An 18,465-nucleotide genomic window follows, 5' to 3' on the forward strand; every position below is an offset into this window, starting at 1 on the left:
CTCTGTCCCAAAAATAAATAAACGTTGAAAGAATTAAATTAAGTTGTTTTATTTTTTTTAAAGTTTTTATTTATTTTGAGAGAGAGAGAGAGAGAGAGAGAGAGAGAGAGAGAGAGAGACAGCACATGCGTGTGAGAGCAGGGGAGGGGCAGAGAGAGAGAGGGAGAGAGAGAATCCCAAGCAAGCTCCACACTGTCAGCACAGAGCCCAACACAGGGCTGGATCCCATGTACTGTGAGATCATGACCTGAGCAAAATCAAGATTCACATGCTTAACTGACTGAGCCACCAGGGAGCCCCAAATAAGTTGTTTTAAATAACAATATGATTTTGATGCATTTTCTTTCAATGCTGAATTTGGAAACATTTATGATAATTACAGTAAATATGTTATTTTAAATATTTTATGCTAGAAAAAAATTTAATAAGACTTGGCTTGACTTTAAAAATAATGAAAAAAATCACCCTTTGGAGAGCTGTTGAAAACTCCCCATCTTTGCAATTTTTATTGCCCCAGGATTCAAAAAATATCAATTATGCTGTGATTAGGACAGAGCTTAACAACATCTTGGGCCACAGTGCTATACTCACACATGCAGAGTCAGCAGCCCTAGCTCATCAATATGGACATCCCTTTATATTTCACCTTGAAATACTACAATGTAGAAGTTGTCCCGATGGGTTCTGTAATCCCAAATGGAACTCAGCCTGTAACAGCCTATCTGAATAAGCTTCCTAGCAGTTGTCAGACAGGAGTAATATCACTTCCTTAAGGAACATTTAGAAAAGTAAAGGGGCATTCTTGGTTGTAAGAGCAACAGGGAATACCATGGGGCAACATAATGGTTGCTTCTAATCCTTGTCTCTTCTGCTTTTATTCATCCCAACTATACTAACATCCTTGATGTTCCTCAAACACATCAAAAAAGCTTCCATTGCAAGGACACTGTATGGGCTGATCCCTATGCTTGGAATTGTCCATCCTCTCCAATCCCAAGGCAAGCTCCTTCACCTTCACCTTCACCTTTTTAGGTCTTTGCTCAAGCCACCATCTCAACAAGGCTGTCCCTGTCTAGCCTATTTAATTTTTCAAATCCTTTCCTCCTTCCTTGCCTTCCTCCTCCTCCTCCTCCTCCTCCTCCCTCTCTCTCTCATAGTCAAACACACACAATACAAATTCTGCAAACTTCTTATACTGCTCCATTTTTCTGTAGTATTCATCATCTCTGAATGTACTCGATGTTTATTCTGTCAATTATCTGCTTCCCCTAACTAGAATATAAACTCTAAGAGGAGGGGCGGTAGTTCTGTTTTATGCAGTGCAGTATTCTACAGCTCTGTTCAGTACCTAAAGTATAATAGAGAACAATGTTGAATGAGAAAATGGGGACCAATGATGCTAAGCATTTTACAAGGAGTGTCAGCTGCAGCTCTGATAACTGTACCGATATCTGTGATAAGAGATGAAAACATTGCAAGTTGCATGGAAGTTACAAAGTTAACTCTATCTTACTCTGCATCCAAAATATAACTTCAAAGGTCAAAGCTCAGCTTCTGTTATAGGACCACTGGCTATCAAAAGGATTTTTACAGAGTCCACTTTTTACATATTATTTATAACCTCTCTTTCTCAAAAGTGTTTCCATTCTCTTCTGAGTATACCTCTTCTCATTCTCTATATTGCCTCCTTAAGAAATAACAGGCAGTGGGGCGCCTGGGTGGTGCCGTCGGTTAAACGTCCGACTTCAGCCAGGTCACGATCTCGCGGTCCGTGAGTTCGAGCCCCACGTGGGGCTCTGGGCTGATGGCTCAGAGCCTGGAGCCTGTTTCCGATTCTGTGTCTCCCTCTCTCTCTGCCCCTCCCCCATTCATGCTCTGTCTCTCTCTGTCCCAAAAATAAATAAAAAACGTTGAAAAAAAAAATTAAAAAAAAAAAAAGAAATAACAGGCAGGCTAAAACTCTATATGTTTTACTTAGTTACTTAATCACAAATAGTGATTATACCAGTTGTAGAAATTTTGAAAAATAATTTGCCCTTAAGTTCTTCCCTAATTTCTGATTCCTTTTTATTTACATAGTAAAATATTAATAACTTTATGTTTATACATTACATAATATCAATTAGAAATACAATATTCCACATTCATTATTTATAGGAATGAAGCATTAGCACTCAAATATTTGTTAAGTAACTAAATGGTTTCATTTTTTAACTGTTAGATAGCAAAGCATGTAATAATAAATATAACCTCTATTAACTACCCACTCAGCAAGGATGTGCTGTAGAAAGAAGGATTCTTATAGCTCAGAAACTTTACAAAATTTTTTTCTAATAAATAGCCCCAGAAAATAATACTAGTTCGTAAGTTTTGACGCAATTAAATAACTTCTGATTTCTCTGTATCTCCCAAAGCACAAATGATCTCTCCGTGGATATTCACATGCAATACTTACAGGCTTTAAAACTATGTTCACAGTATAGCTGGACTTCTTACCTGAAAATACAAATAAACCTGCCCACTAAAACTGATACTCATATTTTTTGTTAAAAGTTAAGACTGCTATTTCCATGTCTCTGATCCCTCCCCCATTTATCCAAACAAACAGGCAACTAATCACTGATCTCACCCAGTCTAATATAAAGCTATTCATCAGAATACGTTTTCATTGAGTAGTTCATCAATACAAAAGAAGCATCATGCTTAATGCCATAGGTAGTTGAAAGTGTAACAGCCCTGAGCCTGCTTATTTGGGGAAAATGTGAGCCGTCTATCAAGGGATATTACTTAAGATATTTTGAAATGTTGTAACAACAAGAGAACAAAATAATTTCAAAACCAGTATGCACATCTGTTAGAACTGTTATAATAAAAACATGGCACTGTTCTAAAAGTTTTAGGAAATGAGAATAAACTAGCAAGTCTAAAATTTTCTTTTTCCTCATGAAGTTGGCTGTTGGGATCCCACATCATAAATGAGTTGGGAATTTATTTTTTCTCAGTGGTATTTAGATTACTATACAATGTTAGCACATTTTATGAAGTTCCTTTCCCCTTTACTAGTCCTTGTCATATTTGCTATTTATGTTTATTAAAACTGATTTTCTGTTTTTATTAGTAGGATGGATTTAATGTAGATGATGCTTTACTGCATTAGTAATAACAATTTTACTTAAATATGGCTTTGTTGTACTCCTCTGCAAATAATCTTTGAATTCCTCAGAGTCTTTTATTTTCCCTGTAGCCCAGTTGGAGAGTTTTTAATATTAAATTGAATCATAACAACACATGCTGGTTAGAGTCTAACTTAATACACGCAGCTTAATGTTAATTTTCCAACTTCAAATCAGGGATCTGACTATTCCAAGCTGATTATTTATCTCAAGTGTGATTTTGTTTTAAACTAGTAAAGTCCACAGCTAGAGATTTTTGCATCACAAAAACTAGCACTATGAAAGAAAACAAAATTCAACAAAAGACTTGGAATCTTTACATAACTACAAAAATCTTATTGAGAAGAAAAAGATCTATCAAGATGTTTCAGTAATACAGGGAGAAAGCAAAACGGAACAGGTGAATGCACAAATGACTGATGTGGGCAGGTTGTGAATACAGTAAATATGCTTGATGAATATAATAAAAGGGTAAGCTTACGTCCTAAATCCTTTAGAAGAAAGTTATCCATTAATATCAATAATAAGGGGCAAAAAGTCTTAATAGGCAAAAGAAATTGCTTTAAAGTCAACAATAAAAATCTAAATGCCACACTTTTTGCTTAACAATGTAAGCTTCTGCTTCAAAATAAATTTCTTATAAATGCCTTGAGAAGGGAAATACATAGTTAATCATTAAAAAAATATGGTATGATGGTGGAAACAGACACAGAACAGACAGTGTCAAACTCCATCGGCGCTGAGAAAAACAGAATTGGGTGATAAAAATCACAAGGGAATATACTTAGGCATTCTATAGTGTCATAAAACTTGTCTTTCTTTTTAGAATGGTGAACACCCTGTAAGAATAAGTCAGTGTTATAGTTACAAATACTAAGAAATTAGCTGACATCGAGTATCTAAGTTTACAAATTTTAATGCCTGTCAAACTATGGTGATCTGGTGAAAGTTGATTGTGAAAAGTTAATGCTCATTCTAAGGCCGATGCTCGTTCTAAGGCCATATAGATTCTACCATCTGTATGCGTGGCATGCGTATACATACCCACACCCCTTTAATGCTTCGCAAGGGGTAATTCCATGTATCGGTAGGAGTAATCGCTTATATAAGCCAATAAAAAATTAAAATGAAAGAAAAATGCCTTTTTGAAGAAACACAGTTAATGCAAATGTCGTTTAAAAAATAGCTGGCCAACTGAATAGAAAGAATACAGCTGTTTTTATTTTTACTTTCCTTGTTTTCAACATCTTGTCCTACCTTAACGATTATTATATGGATTAAGGTGAGAAACGTTGGCTAATTTTTTTTTGAAGACAGGATGAGGTGCCAGCATAAAACTTTTGAATAATAGAAGAAATTCTCCTAAGAACCAGAAAATGTTTCCAAACCATATGCAAAAATAAGATTTCAATGCTTCATAGTGTAATGAAGGAAAGTATAATGGCTGCTTGAGGTTCGTGCAATTCTTTTAGGTTATATAATTTTTCTGTGAGGCAAAAAACTGAACTACATAATACATTTCTGCAGTGCATATAGGCATCAAAACCATTTACCAAATTACTCCTTTCAGCATATTTTTCAAATGAGATTCCTTAATAAATTATGTGTATGCAGTCAAAACACAACATTAACATTTATTATTAGTCACTTAATGGAAGTTAATGGTGAGTTTATAAATGAAATGCTGGCTTACTTTGATATACACTAAGAGCAACCAAAAATAGAGGTTCTTTCCCAGAGTTCTGTGTATTTATAAAGTGCAAAATAAGCAATTTTAGCAATTCTCAAATGTAGTTCTTCCAGATGCATTTAATCCTAAATATACTTGTAGAAACAGAATATTTTTCTGCTAAGTCAGGTATGCCTAACTTATCCATCTTATGGGTAAGAACTATCCTGACTGAAGTATTCCATGCTTTATAAAAAGATCAAAAAAAAAACCAATAAAAATATAAAAACAGCGTGAAGTATTTTCAAATTTTCAATATTCTTGAGGGAGGTATCTTGAGGGAGGTATTTTCAGTGAAAATGTGTCGTCTATAAAACAAGACAAAACAAAAGCCACAACACTAAAATAATTAATTATGTTAAATACCCCACTGAAAATGGATGCATTACAGGGCAAGGACAGAAAGATGTCATAGATAAATTTACAAACGACAAATTCTATATGTATGTGAAATATTTTTAACAGAGATTGCTACAGAGTTGTTGCTCAGAAAATCCACCAATTTTTCCAAAAATGAGGGGCTCTCTCTCAAAATATTGTAGCAAATAAAATTATCACTCCTGATTTGTACTGGTCCTTGAATGGTATAGAGTGTAAAATGTTTGAAATAAAATAAAATTCAATAATACAACTTCTTATAAATTACAACTTCTTATAAAGTTGTAAATAAGGTAAGATCATTTACAAGAAATAAAACAATATTTTTTAACAGGGCATGGGGTCTAATAGACTCATATGTTACAATATTTCATCATATTAAGATTATGTGAGACATTTAAATATCATAAAAATTACGATAATAATGAAGTGTCAAAAAACTGAAACGAAGCTTGTAGGAAAAAAGTTCATTTGGGAGGAGTTTCATTCCTTATAAAAGCTTACATTTTCAGAATTTAAAACAATAAAAAGTGATTTTTCAAATAATAATAATGCACTGATTTCTGGGGAAGATATTTTCAACTGCCTAATATTAAAAAGAGGAAAATGAAGGGGGGAAAAAAAGAATAAACACCTTATTCAACATTAAAAAAAATCTATGCAATGAACTGTCAGATAAAATTATATTAACATGTTCATGTTTACTTTTAAGGTTGTAATTATGTACGCACAAATATAAATTAAACTTTATATAAAAATTTAGGGCACAGGATTTGATTACTCTGAAATAAAGTTATAGCCAGATTAATACTCTATGTGGCATTTGGCATTTAAGTTTAAATTTCTATTTGCAAGTCGTTCTATTATTCTATTAAAGGATGTAAAATTATAGTCAGCATAACACCTTCAAATGCCTTTTGTTAATTGGCAGCTATAGTGGGACATGAAGCATCATTCTCTCCCAGCAGTTTCATTTTAAACACATTATTCCCAGATATAAAAATAGCAAATTACATTAAATTTTACAGAAGGCATTTTCAGCTTCTCATATAGGAAGAGCTATAAGCAGCTTCCATGGCATAACATCACAGCAAACAGCTTTGAATACATTCTCTGGTAAGACACCATTCAGACATACAAGATGCAGCCTACAGGGACTTGATGCTTAAAATATACAAGTAAGAAGTTTTAGGCTTAACAACAACAACAAAAAACAAAACAAAACAAAAAAAAAAAACAAGCAAAAATTTCCCAAAGTCTTGAGAGGTAAGTTCTGATATTCTTTACTTCCTCCAAGTTGAAAAGTAAAGTAGTTTGTTATTTCTCCTCGTTCTGACTTTGTAACACTTGCCACGAGATTTTAATTCTAAAACTCTGATTACACGTTCACTACTTTTTTTCATATTTTCCAAAATGAGACAAGGGTGATGGACAGCTTAGCAGTGACAAGAGTCCCATAAACATCATTACTAAAACTTTTCTGTTTTTAGACAAGAATTATTAATCTACTTTGGGTATTCTGTTGGTTATGAGCTCTATCTAGTTCAAGGTATAAAGATGCTCCTCCATCTAATCTGTCATACATTTAATTTTAAAAATGAAAAAGTTATGAATGTGTCGGATACATTTTTTAACATCTAGATTTCTAGGTCTTGGCGTATAAATATTGATGGGCAGATTGACTTCATAGTTTAAGTCAGAACTCATGTTAATAGAGGAAGTTTTAAAAAGTCAATCCTTCTGTTCCTTTATCTAATGAGTTTCCAAAGGCAGAGAACAATCCTACAAACTGGCAAATTCTCTCTCATCAGATATGTACATTGTATATTCTACAGAGAAATAAAAGACATTATACCAGCCCCGTTATGGAAAATGAATTGTGGAGTTCTGAAACTCAGTATATAAATGGTGAGATCATATTTCTTTTTCTTAAAGCTAATTGTGCCACAAAGGAGAGAAAAATCTGAGAGAAATCGTATTTACCACAATAATAGTTCCTATAACTCTAAGAAAGTATCTTATGATTTAAATTCTTGTATTTATTATTCAAAGAACTTAAAAAAAACAAAGTAATGCAAATAAAATGTTATAACTTCAAGATTCATTGTTCAGCATGACAAGTGTTTGATTTTTTTGTTTGTTTTCTTTTTTGGAAGAAGTTAATTAGGAAGTTAAATACAACTGGAAAAAAATATTTCACAGTTCTCTAGAAATGAAAAAGTTATCTGACTCAAGATAATACCTACAATCAATAATTTACCAGTACAGACAAAATTATTTCTTCTTTATCATTTTCCATATTCTTACTTAGATACCTACTGATTTAGAGAGAGAAATACAAACCTGTAAGTTATTTATGGCTTGTTTGGTGCCTCAAAGAAATCACATAATATCCAAACACCAAAAACAAAACAAAACAAAACAAAAACAAAAAACCGAACCTAACCACTTTTGAATAGGATTTAAATGGTTAAGCTTTGTGCAAAATACAAAAGTAAATGTGAACTAAGGGAAATGAGAAAAATTGTTTTCAAAACTCGAGAAGACAGCCACAGAATACTACTTGCTCTCTGATCATTTAACAGGTTTTGTGTAATTAATAAATAGATAGTAACAATTTTAGGTACACCTTTATTTTTTCTTAGTTAATTTCATCTATTACCTAGAATTATGCCTCTCACACAGCAGGCATCCAATAAACATTTTTGAATGACTACACCATTCAAAGAAATTAATTTGTAAATAAAGTTTGCCTAATTGTATTTGTCTATGTGACATATAGAATTAGACTATTTTAAATTTCTAGTAAGAGACATATGCTGCTGAACATGGACACGATGTCATGGAGATACATACTTCTTACATAAAACTATATACCACATCTGCGGCATAATCTATAACACATACCACAGTTTTACACATATACCAACTCCCCATTTCGCTTCTGCAAGTTTTAAGTATTGATGAATTCTTGCCAAAGAAGTCACATTATATACAACAAACCTTCAGTTTAAATAAGGAATAAGCTTGCAGTTAACAACTTAGTTTGAAATGTTAACAATCCTTAGGCTGTTAACATAACAACTGGCTATTAATGTGGTAATGACCAACTTAAGAGGACATTATACTCTGAGAAATGAATATATTGGCAACTAGGACCAAGGTTTTTATTTGAAAGAGTATGATTTTTTTTAACAAGTTACCAAACATGAAAAGTTTGAGTCTACCAGAAGTCAACTAAGTAATGTCACAAACAGCAACATCTATCTATCTTAGAGAAGGGTAAGCACTTTTGATATGAAAACTATTTTGATAAATCCCTTTAAACAAAACACTTACTTGAGACTATCAAACGGCAGTTAAACATTGTATTTTTATTACCATAAGAATAACACAATCTAAGTTTCCTTCTCTGCTTGCTATTATATCAACAACAGTAAAACAGTTTAACTGACAATACAGGTATTACATTGGCAAATTTTAAGTTTTTAAAATCCGGCTATTTCAACATATGTTCTGTAAATCTTACTTAATTTTTATCTTTATTGCTTACTAGAACACCTTAACTTTGCGCAGACTTATATAAGCTCCTTGTTTTGGAACTGTTGTTACATAAATACACTTGAGACACTGCAGTTGCAAACAAATGTAAAAGTAAAAAAAAAAGAGTCAAAAAGCCATGACCACTGGTTAGTAAAGATAAAGCAAAACTAGGAAGCATTGTTAAATCACTGAAAGTAAAATGCAAATGCTTTATGTGGAAATGAGGCTCTAGTTCACAATGAGCAGAGGAAAAAAAAATTATTTCAAAGAAGAAGTTCAAAGACTGAAGTTCTAAGAGAATTCATGGAATAAGTTAATTCTGATTAGTTGTGCCACCACAATAAGGGAAATCCTGGCTATGGAGTCACTTCTTATTGTTGGCACCTTGCGTGTATTTTATGCCCTTGGAACACAGAGGGATAGTAACAAGTGGTCATAATTAGCCAGGAGGCTGTCAGCTGAGGCAATCCTAAGGTTGGGGGGGGGCAGGGGGTAGAATCTGATAAATAGTGTTGGATTCACCCTTTTAAACTATCACTAATCAAATGGTACATTTTTATATATAAAGATTAAATCAGACTAAAAATAACTGAATTATATACTGAGAAGCACCAAATTCCCTAGAAAACACTTCCCAAAAATGACCAAGATGGTTAAGGAGTTACGGCTGATTGATAAATTTTGTGTCATAAAGGGAGAAAATTCAAAATAAATCGCTTAATGTCAGACTAGAAAAATGATTAATCGTATCAAATATGAAAACCCGAATGATGCCATATATCATTTCTCTAATTTGATAGCTCCTACTTTATTAATATATGTAATTTGCAGCTGAATCAAGTCACAAAGTTCCCTGAAAAGCAAAATAATTTTTCTTAAATACAAGTTCACGCATTGAGTGCTAAATGCTGGGAAACAAGTATAGAGGGCTTCATGGTTTTTTAAGCAAGAATATATGCATTGTCCTCAAACTGATCAGATGTTTAGAGTGGCTTTCATTTCCCCATAATGATGGAGATCTTTACTGTGTTAGTTTCCATAATGCTACTGGCAAGTCTGAAGCTGCTAATGCTCCGTGATATCTTTGTGATGACCACTTGGAATGCCACTGAGGGTGGGGACACAGATTCACACTTGGGGAAAGTTGTCAAAACTGTATAATAAATATGCTAATAAATACCAGTTAATAATTTCAAACTGAACTTTCTCTGACAAACGAGACACAGGAAGATTGCTGAACAATTCTGTGTCAAGCTCAGCCTATCTTGTCGGTATGGTTTAACGAAACACTTATATGCTGATTTCTACCAACCACATCCTTGCCATGAACTGGTGCTTTTAATACGGGCAGTGGAATAACCAATCTCTAACTATGAGCATCCAGGCAGGCCAAATGGAATCACTTTCGATATCATGTTTTACTGGCCATTACTCGAGTAAGAATTTGCATAATAGGCACCTGGCAACATTTTGAAGGCTGACAGGTCAATGTCTTTCAGGAATAGAAGCTGGTAGTAAGGAAATGAAACCAAAAAATACACTTACAAAAGTATTTTAAAAGGAATCCAGTCATCACTGGTGTGCAAGGGTAATTCCTACCTCAGATAGTCTCTGCGACAAAGGATAAGATTAGCTTTAGTGTACAGGGTGGAGCCCACCTCTCCCAAACGACAGTCACAGCAGGCACACTTCAGGCAATCTTCATGCCAGTATTTGTCCAGTGCCTTTAGAAGATACCGGTCCTTGATCTTTCGGTTGCAGCCAGCACAACCTTTCGGCTTGGTGTCTGGCTGGACTGAGAGCATTTGTATACCTAAAGGAAGACAAAAACAAAAAAGAGAGCTGGGACTGCAGGAAAGAATCAAAAGATGTCAAAAGACCTCCAACAAATTTAATATTTACTATTGCTTTTCTCAAGGAGCGTTAGACTTTCCCTTTTGGGGCTATCCTGAAATCAAACTAAAATTTGGAAACAAAAGCCTCAAACATTATAAAGTCCTTATTAAGTCATTTATAAATTTGCACCTGGACAGTGGGGGTGGGGGTGGGATAATGCATTCGTGTTGTACATAGTATACATTGACAATTGACATGATGGTGACATCATATACACAAAGTTCAGTAACATTAAATAATTTTAGAGTGTCCCCATTATCTGCATAGTGTAGTTCCTTTGGGAAGAAAACGTGAGTAATAATCTCAAAGGAAGCTATTGAACAAACTAGTCCATGCACCGTCTATAAGAGTCAAAAATGAGTTTTTCTTTATTGGTTAGAAATTCACTTGATTTGTGCTTGATGGTGGAAGGAGAGTGTACCCTAATGGGAAGACACTAACCTGACTTAGCAGTGGGGCTGTTTATAGTTAAACATAGAGTACAGTCACCCAGAAAGCTCCCCAATTCTACACTGTGTGTTTGCATCTAAATACTTCCTTCTGTGTTCTTGCTGTTTGAACTTGTTCCTTATGTTACAATTTTACAAATGAATCTATACTCACAAACATGAGTCAGAGCCTCTATAAATGGCAGATTACCTGACTGCATACTGTATGCTTTCATATAAAATGAAAGTACAGGATTGGTTTATTACCATAAACACACACTTATTAATTTCATAGGGGAAAGAAAAAACAACAGAAGGAAAAATCTAAATACATATAAATTACACAAACATATATACATAAATATATTATGTTATAGATAGGGCACCAGACATATATATACAATGTATATACTTTAGAGATACATCTCCATCATAAATAAGGAGTCCAGCTGGGTTCTGTGGTTTTTACAACTTGACTGAAATGTTTTCAGTGAAAGGCTATTCCCCTTTGAGTTTCTTCTTTCCTAAGTGTCAAATACCCAGTTTAAAAAAAAAAAAAAAAAAAGCTGGACCAACTATTCAGAGCTTCATATTTATCCAATAACTCATTCTAAGTACTACCAAATACTCGAGACATCATTGATTCCTAACTCCCTCATTTTACAAATTGTGATACGGAGGCCTAAGAGAGTTTAAGGACTCGCTCGATGCTGAATGACAGGTTAAGCACTAGACTTGGTGGTCTTCTAACAGTCCAGAGATCCCACTACTAGAGTATGCTTCCTCTCCTGTACATAAAGTTTCAAACTCTACAAAACGCCAAATGTAGATGCACTTGAAACAGTTCCAAGAAAAGAAATGCCAAGCCATAATCTTGGAGTATTTCCCTACTCCAAAGTAGCTAAACCTTCTTCAGTTTCCTCTGAAGCCTCCTTATGAAGGCTTCACCTCCATTACCTTCACACTCTTTTTTCATTTTTAATCACATTGATAACAGACATCAAGGCACTGTACCCTCAGAGCTGAATAACTTTTCTAGGTACAAATAATGCATGGATTGCACATAATATTGTTTTGATGTTGAACTTCCATTACCAAATAAGTTCTCTGGTAGAGTGATGGACTAGGGACTGGCAGGGAAGAAAGGGTGGATGTTCTTGCTGCATGATCTGCACAGTGTGGTCGTCAAAGCTGCAGACTAGCAGCTGGATTTGTACAGAAGAGCAGGTGGTATTCCTATAGCCTGCTTTCTATTCCCTTTCTTTGAAGGAGCTAAGGGTCTAGTGTAGATTAATCATAACCCTTGATAGCTCTGCTAAATCTCACTCTCTAGAACTTCTAACAAATGAAGTTTCTTTGATCAGAACTAGTTACCGTCTTCTAGCAAGGTTCCACAAGGAATAAATCCCATTAATTACGGTACAGAACATATCCAAGTGCCTCTTAACCATATACCTGGGGGGAGGGGGGAAATTTGGATTTACTAAATGACATTCTGTATTTCATTACTGAAAACATCGAGAGATGGCTGGCTATTCGAATTCACCAACTTATAAGGCTATTATTATTATTATTTTACATCACAAAGCTAGAAAAAAAATTTTAAATCCCTTTTAGTTGTAGCTAAGCTATATTTCCCTCAGTTGAGTTCCTACCATCAAGTGGAGAAGGACAGCTATCTTTATTCAAAATGCTTTGTAACCAGGACAGGGAATACCAACATTTGGCACAAGTAACACTACCCTGCTTGTCTTCACAAAATGTTTTTGTTGTGTTGACATTTTAATTTAGCACTCAGAGGCCAATTAATATTTGAAACTCTTACATTCTGTTTGGCCTTGGGCTTGAAGGAGTTTGATATTTTACCCTCCATCCTGGTACCTTCTTTTAGAGAACATCATCACCTTTCTCTTGAAAAGGAATCTTTTCAATACTCTTCAAGTTAACAGTTGTAGAAAAAGAACTATTTAGTAGTCACCACGTTGCCATGTACCTAAAAGGCACAAAGCATCAGCAGCCCCCTTCCCCACCGTGCCCCTCACCATCCAGAAGAACATGACTGGGTAGAGTTATGCGTTCGGAAGCGGAGAAACATTTCACAAGTTGCTCATAGCACATCAGGACTCATAACTAGTTTTAGATTGGCATGTAAATTGTTCTGAGGGAAATTCTTATTGCCTCTGAGACCCTGCCATTCTGAGTTATTTGACAGTTTAAGGGAAATCATAATTAAAAAAAAGACATAAATAATAGCCTGTGCAGTGTGGTGTGCAGAAATAAGTAGAACCATTTCATTTAAACTCTGGTGAGCTTTTAATTGCCTGGATTGCATTGTGAGGCGGCCTAACGGTTGATTGCCTCCATTATGTTCCCTTGTTCTGTGCCATTCATCCGCGCGGTCTCAGCTTCAGTAGTTAACACAACAAAGTAACCACAACTCCACAACACACAGGGGCTTAAAAAAAATCATCATAATCAAAGATTTGCAGCACTTAGACACAGTCTTTTATATTTTTGGACTAACTACACATAGTGAACGGAAAACATTTTGTCCCTGTCGGAAGATTCACAGAGAACAATTTGGGAGAAGGAACAGGAAGGGGGAATACATAAAGGGGGTTGGCAGAGATGAGGTGCCTCAGGAAGATGCTAAAATGGGAATGCAGGTTCCGCAGCTGGGAGCAGTGACACAGATTAAAAGAATTTGGCCAACATGGCCATTCGATTGCCAAGAGGTACCAAACAAAAGATTTTCTCTCCTCCTGCCCATCTTCATCCTCTCCCCAGCCCCCAGACCCGATTGGAGAACTGGATTGGGCCTAAAAGCTTGTTTCTCTCTGTTCACTGGCCCAGAGCATCCCTACAGGCTGCAGCCCCCTAAGGGACAACAATGCAAATAGATGTCCCCAGATCTCAGGCGCTGGAGCTGCTTAACTCTGTTCTGCCCCTTCAACTCCCAACCCCCTCCCCATCCTTTCACCACCCCCTCCCCTTTTGGAGCAATGGAGCTGGGAACCAATTTGATTCCCTTTTTCTCCAATGCAGCTGCAAGGCTCAGAGATACTGACATTTTTCCACTCTTATCAGTTTAATTACAGTTACCATGGCAGCAAAGTGCTGGTGCTTGGCAAAGGCCAACAAGAGATTTGCAAGACTGAGTTCAATTTTGATGCAGCTCACATGCAAAAAAAAAAAATAATAATAGTAATAAAATAATAATAAAAAAATAAGAAACATACATGCACTCTAACAAAGAATGCCTTATGGAGTTTATGCTCTAGCCTTTTGTGGTTGTGTCTTCGCAGCCACACAGGGATGATTTGCAAAGAATGTAGCAGTATTTGTTGCACCTCGCAAGATTAATTGGTTTAAGCAGCAGTCTTCCAAAGCACTTACAACAATAATATTTCGGATCTTAAAAAAAAAAAAAAAAAAAGACACAAAAGCAGCGGAAGAGCAGGAAAGCTTTTGAGCAGTCAAGAGTGCCGAGCGCCGGCAAAGTGCATCTATGATAGATTGTAACCTTACCAAAACTTTTCTCCTTTTTCTGCATGAGTTGACTTAGGCGTGCCTGAGTTGCAGCAGCTTCGCATTGAGCACAGAGCCCAAGGTAGAAGTGGAAGGGGGTCTCCTGGATTTAGCTCAAGTGTGGACCTGGTGCGCAGCCTACACCGCCGAGGACCGACTATTGTGAAGCCACTTTGGGAGCGGGTCGGAGTGGCGGCAGGGGGTGGGGGAAGGGATGAGGGCGGCCAGACGAGACAGAGCGCACACACAGAGCCCCTCGCAGTGTGGCGGTGTGCAAAATGATGGCGAATGACAAAGCCACATGCTTCCCTAACTCTGCCCGTAATCCTAAAATCCCAGCGGCCCCTTTTAGCTTCGTGGTAACAAATGGATTTGATTAAACTGTCACATGCAGCGTTAGCATAGCATATCATGTTCAATATGAAAAAGATCATAAATCTGACTTGTATTTCATAACAGCAATCTGGGTAGCCCCCGTAAAAATGTGCTGCATCAGTTTGAATCTCCTCCTGTTAGGACATGGGCACCTCGTTCCAGGGAACCTGTCTCTCGTGGCCACTTCTCCCCACCGCGCCCCCCACCCCCAGCCCCCCTGCAAACACTTTTCCATCTCGCCGGAACCACCTTTTCTTATTACGGAAAAGTGGGGAGAGGCAGAAGTGTCCCCAAGAACCGCAAGACTGTGATTTCAACTCTCGGGGGGAGGGGGCTGTGAATCCCAGCAAGTACGAAGCAGGGGGTCTGGAGCCCACCTAGGACGGAATTCTCTTCCCCAGGGCCAGGCCGGAGCGAACCTCTCCCGATTCCAAACTCTCCCTGCCCCTCTCTTCCCGGGAGTAAGGGGTGTGGGAATGCTGCGGCTCATCCTGAACTTTGACTATTATCCACTCGAGTCGTACTTGAGACATTCCGCGCCGCAGCCGCTCTCCCCTCCTTCCCTCCACATCTTCCGCCTGCATCTATTTCATGTCTCATCATAAAAATAATGAAGCCTCACATGATTTAAACAAAACCGTCTCAGCAGAGCTGCAGCCCGAGCGAAAGTTGCAGTGCGGAGCTGGGCTGCAGCCCCAGTTTATGCCTCATTAGGAGAGGCTGGGGAAGAAAAAAAAAAAAAAAATACCCACATCCGCACACGCACGCGCGCACCCGCAGACACACACACACCACAAATAAGCCGACGCGTGTATACACAGTTGCTGCACTTACCTTCTCAATTAAGCGATACAGGGGGAGGCCGTTCAGAAAGCACAGTGGCTGCTTTGTAGTGCTTCTCCTTGGGAAAGGTCAAAAAGAAGCATTGTTTGAAAAAAAAAAAAAAGGAGGGGGGAGGGAGTCTCTATTTTTTAAGTTTAAAATAATGAGGTCCTCAAGGATCCGCCAAGTAATGGTGTTGACCGCATGTGAGCCACAGGTGTCCTCCTTTTAGGCAACTGCAGTCCGAGGCTGTCTCTCTCCGTCCTGGCTCAAGACAACTTACCCCAGCAGCACGCGAGGAGCCGAGCTGGAGGAAGCCCCGGCTCTCAGCTGCAAAATGCAATCCCTTCCCAGCCAGACATAATACAGCCGAAGAAAAGGTCACTCAGTTATTACTGAGCCGGCGGAGCCCAGGCAGCGCTTGTCAAGACCACAGAGAAGCAGCTCCCTTCCGATTTAAGACTATTTACCTCTCGCCCCCACCCCTCCCCTCTTCTCTCCTTTCCTTCTCTCCCTCCCTCGCTCGCTCGCTCTCGCTCTCGCTCTCGTGTGCCTGTTCTGCAGCTCAGTCAAGTACAGCCGCCCTCGGAAAGTGCAAAGCAGCCACGAGACAGATCGGGCTTTGTTGCTAATTTCCCAGGGTGAAAATTTACAAGCCTGCAAGTGCAGTCAGCACAGCCACATGCATATGCTACTCACAAACGCTGGGGACGACCCGCGCACAAAAAGTGACCTCTGCAGGAGTCGGCTGGGGAAGACCCTACCTTCTGGACCCGTCCAAAAGAAGTCCTGCGAAAGAGCCCTGGAGGAGAAGGATCGGACTCCTAAAACAACGAGGGCATTTTGGAATAGGTGCCCACATTTAAAGCAAACTGTCTTCCAAAGCCATTTCGGAAGCCACCGGTTATGGAAATTAAAATAAGGCAAGAGAGTCAAACGGCTACTAGAACTGGAAACACACACAACTGTCCTCTTTAGGAAATGTCTGGGGGGTGGCTGCAGTTGCCCGGTCTCTGACTTCCCTTAATGAACTCTCTAAAGTCTCTGCTCAGCAGGGCAGTGCTGCCGCACAAGCTGGGTCCAGGGCATGGCATACTCCCCTTCCTCCCTGCCTCCAGCGGCCCGAGAACCAAACTGTGAACTTGTTCCTTGTTAGCCAATACTGAACCGCCTCCCACCCCCACGGATACGCTTCTTGCAATTACTTGAACACCTTGCAATTTAAAGCTCACATGCTAGAATGAGAAACACCCAAGAGCACAAGAAACATGTTTTCACAACTAACTCGGTCAGACAGCCATAGAGTTTTTTCATCATTACTGCCCTGTCTTCATAGGCTTATTTTAGAGGCCTTGACAGGTTGGGTTTTTTTTTTTTTAATTGAAATTGGTTCTGCTGTCCCCAATCACCTCTTTTCCTCTCTATATCTGTAAAGGCTACTGGTAGCTTTAAAATATCTTCTTTTTCCCCTAAGTTTTCAAACTTCAAAGTCATCCTCTCTTTCTGGTAATTATCATAGCGTCCCCACCAGATTTTATGAAGCCCTGTCAAAGGTCAAGTTTAAAAACAGTCCACGTTTGAATGACTCTAGCTGAAATGTTTTAAGGGCCAAGAAAGATTCAACTGTTGAACTTCAAAAAACTTTTTTTTTTCTTCTCAGCACCATCGGTTTTAATCTAGTTCTAGTTAAAAAAAAAAAAAAATCAAAGCACCCCCCTCCCCATGAATATTTAGGCCAAATTATGTGTCTCTTCCTAAGGAATAATAACAGAGCATTGATAACTGATTTTTTTTATCCCTTCCCTTTTTTTAAAAGCTCATAATAAAATAGTATGTAGTTTGCTTTCCTCTCCCTTTAAAAGGCAAGAAAACTCAGAACTAACCTGAAAAGTAACGAAAGTCACAGACGGCGGATTAATAAGAACCCCTTCAGTTGATTTGTTCTGTACATAGGCAGATTTCTTAAGTTTGGCTTTTCTGGCCCGTCTAAGCAGGCACTCATGCACCTCACCCATCCGCACAGCTCCTGCTGTTCTACCCCACCTCTCTGCTCGAGCCACTCTGAAAACACCCCAGAGTGTGTGTGTGCGTGTGCGTGTGTATGTGTGTCTCCTGCGCTCCCTCTCTCAGCCAATGCACTGAGAAGAAGAAAAGAGGGAGGGAGGGAGAAGTATGTGTGGGGAAAGGGAGAAATAAAATCAAAACAAATGGTACAGCTAATGAGGACAATTAAATTAATTATGTTCAAGGAGATGAGATTTTTTTTCCCTCCAACTGTATGATCTGTTACCCCTCGCTGGCAACTGCTGCTCTGTAATTCATGGCAACTGATTAGTGCATCTATGCAAATCTTTGTTTAAATCATTCAACTAATTAAATGATGGGATTATTCCTCTGCCTACGGTGACATCATTCGCAGTAATTAGTACTCTATTTGGACTGTGGCAGTAAGATTCCTGATATCAACACCAACCTGCAAGACATTAACCACTTTGTCACCTTATTTTTTTTAAGGGACAAACACCCAGATCTCTAATTGCATTTCCCACCCCCTTCTTCCCCCCCCCATCTCCCTTTTCCTCTCAAATTTGCC

At 37.9% G+C, this 18,465-nt stretch overlaps 1 protein-coding gene across 5 annotated transcripts in view; it reads right to left on the reverse strand.

Annotated features, from left to right (window-relative positions):
- The window catches only part of LMO3 (LIM domain only 3), a 57,948-nt gene extending 40,021 nt beyond the window's left edge, over window positions 1-17,927 (reverse strand). The window contains exons 1-3 of one of the 5 annotated variants that reach the window (XM_043564999.1): window positions 16,637-16,995; window positions 15,885-15,951; window positions 10,423-10,636 (exon numbers count right to left, since the gene is read on the reverse strand). In XM_043564999.1, coding sequence (XP_043420934.1) covers window positions 10,423-10,628 — 206 coding nt within the window. In that variant the 5' untranslated portion in view covers window positions 10,629-10,636; window positions 15,885-15,951; window positions 16,637-16,995. Of the gene's footprint in view, window positions 1-10,422; window positions 10,637-14,675; window positions 15,203-15,884; window positions 16,346-16,636; window positions 16,996-17,755 lie in introns of those variants that run through there. The other 4 variants (XM_043565000.1, XM_043564998.1, XM_043564997.1 and 1 more) reach the window with 4 other exon arrangements.
- Window positions 17,928-18,465: the final 538 nt, after the last annotated feature.

This window comes from Prionailurus bengalensis, chromosome B4, assembly GCF_016509475.1.
Source record: "Prionailurus bengalensis isolate Pbe53 chromosome B4, Fcat_Pben_1.1_paternal_pri, whole genome shotgun sequence".
In the NCBI taxonomy this organism is placed as follows: domain Eukaryota; kingdom Metazoa; phylum Chordata; class Mammalia; order Carnivora; family Felidae; genus Prionailurus; species Prionailurus bengalensis.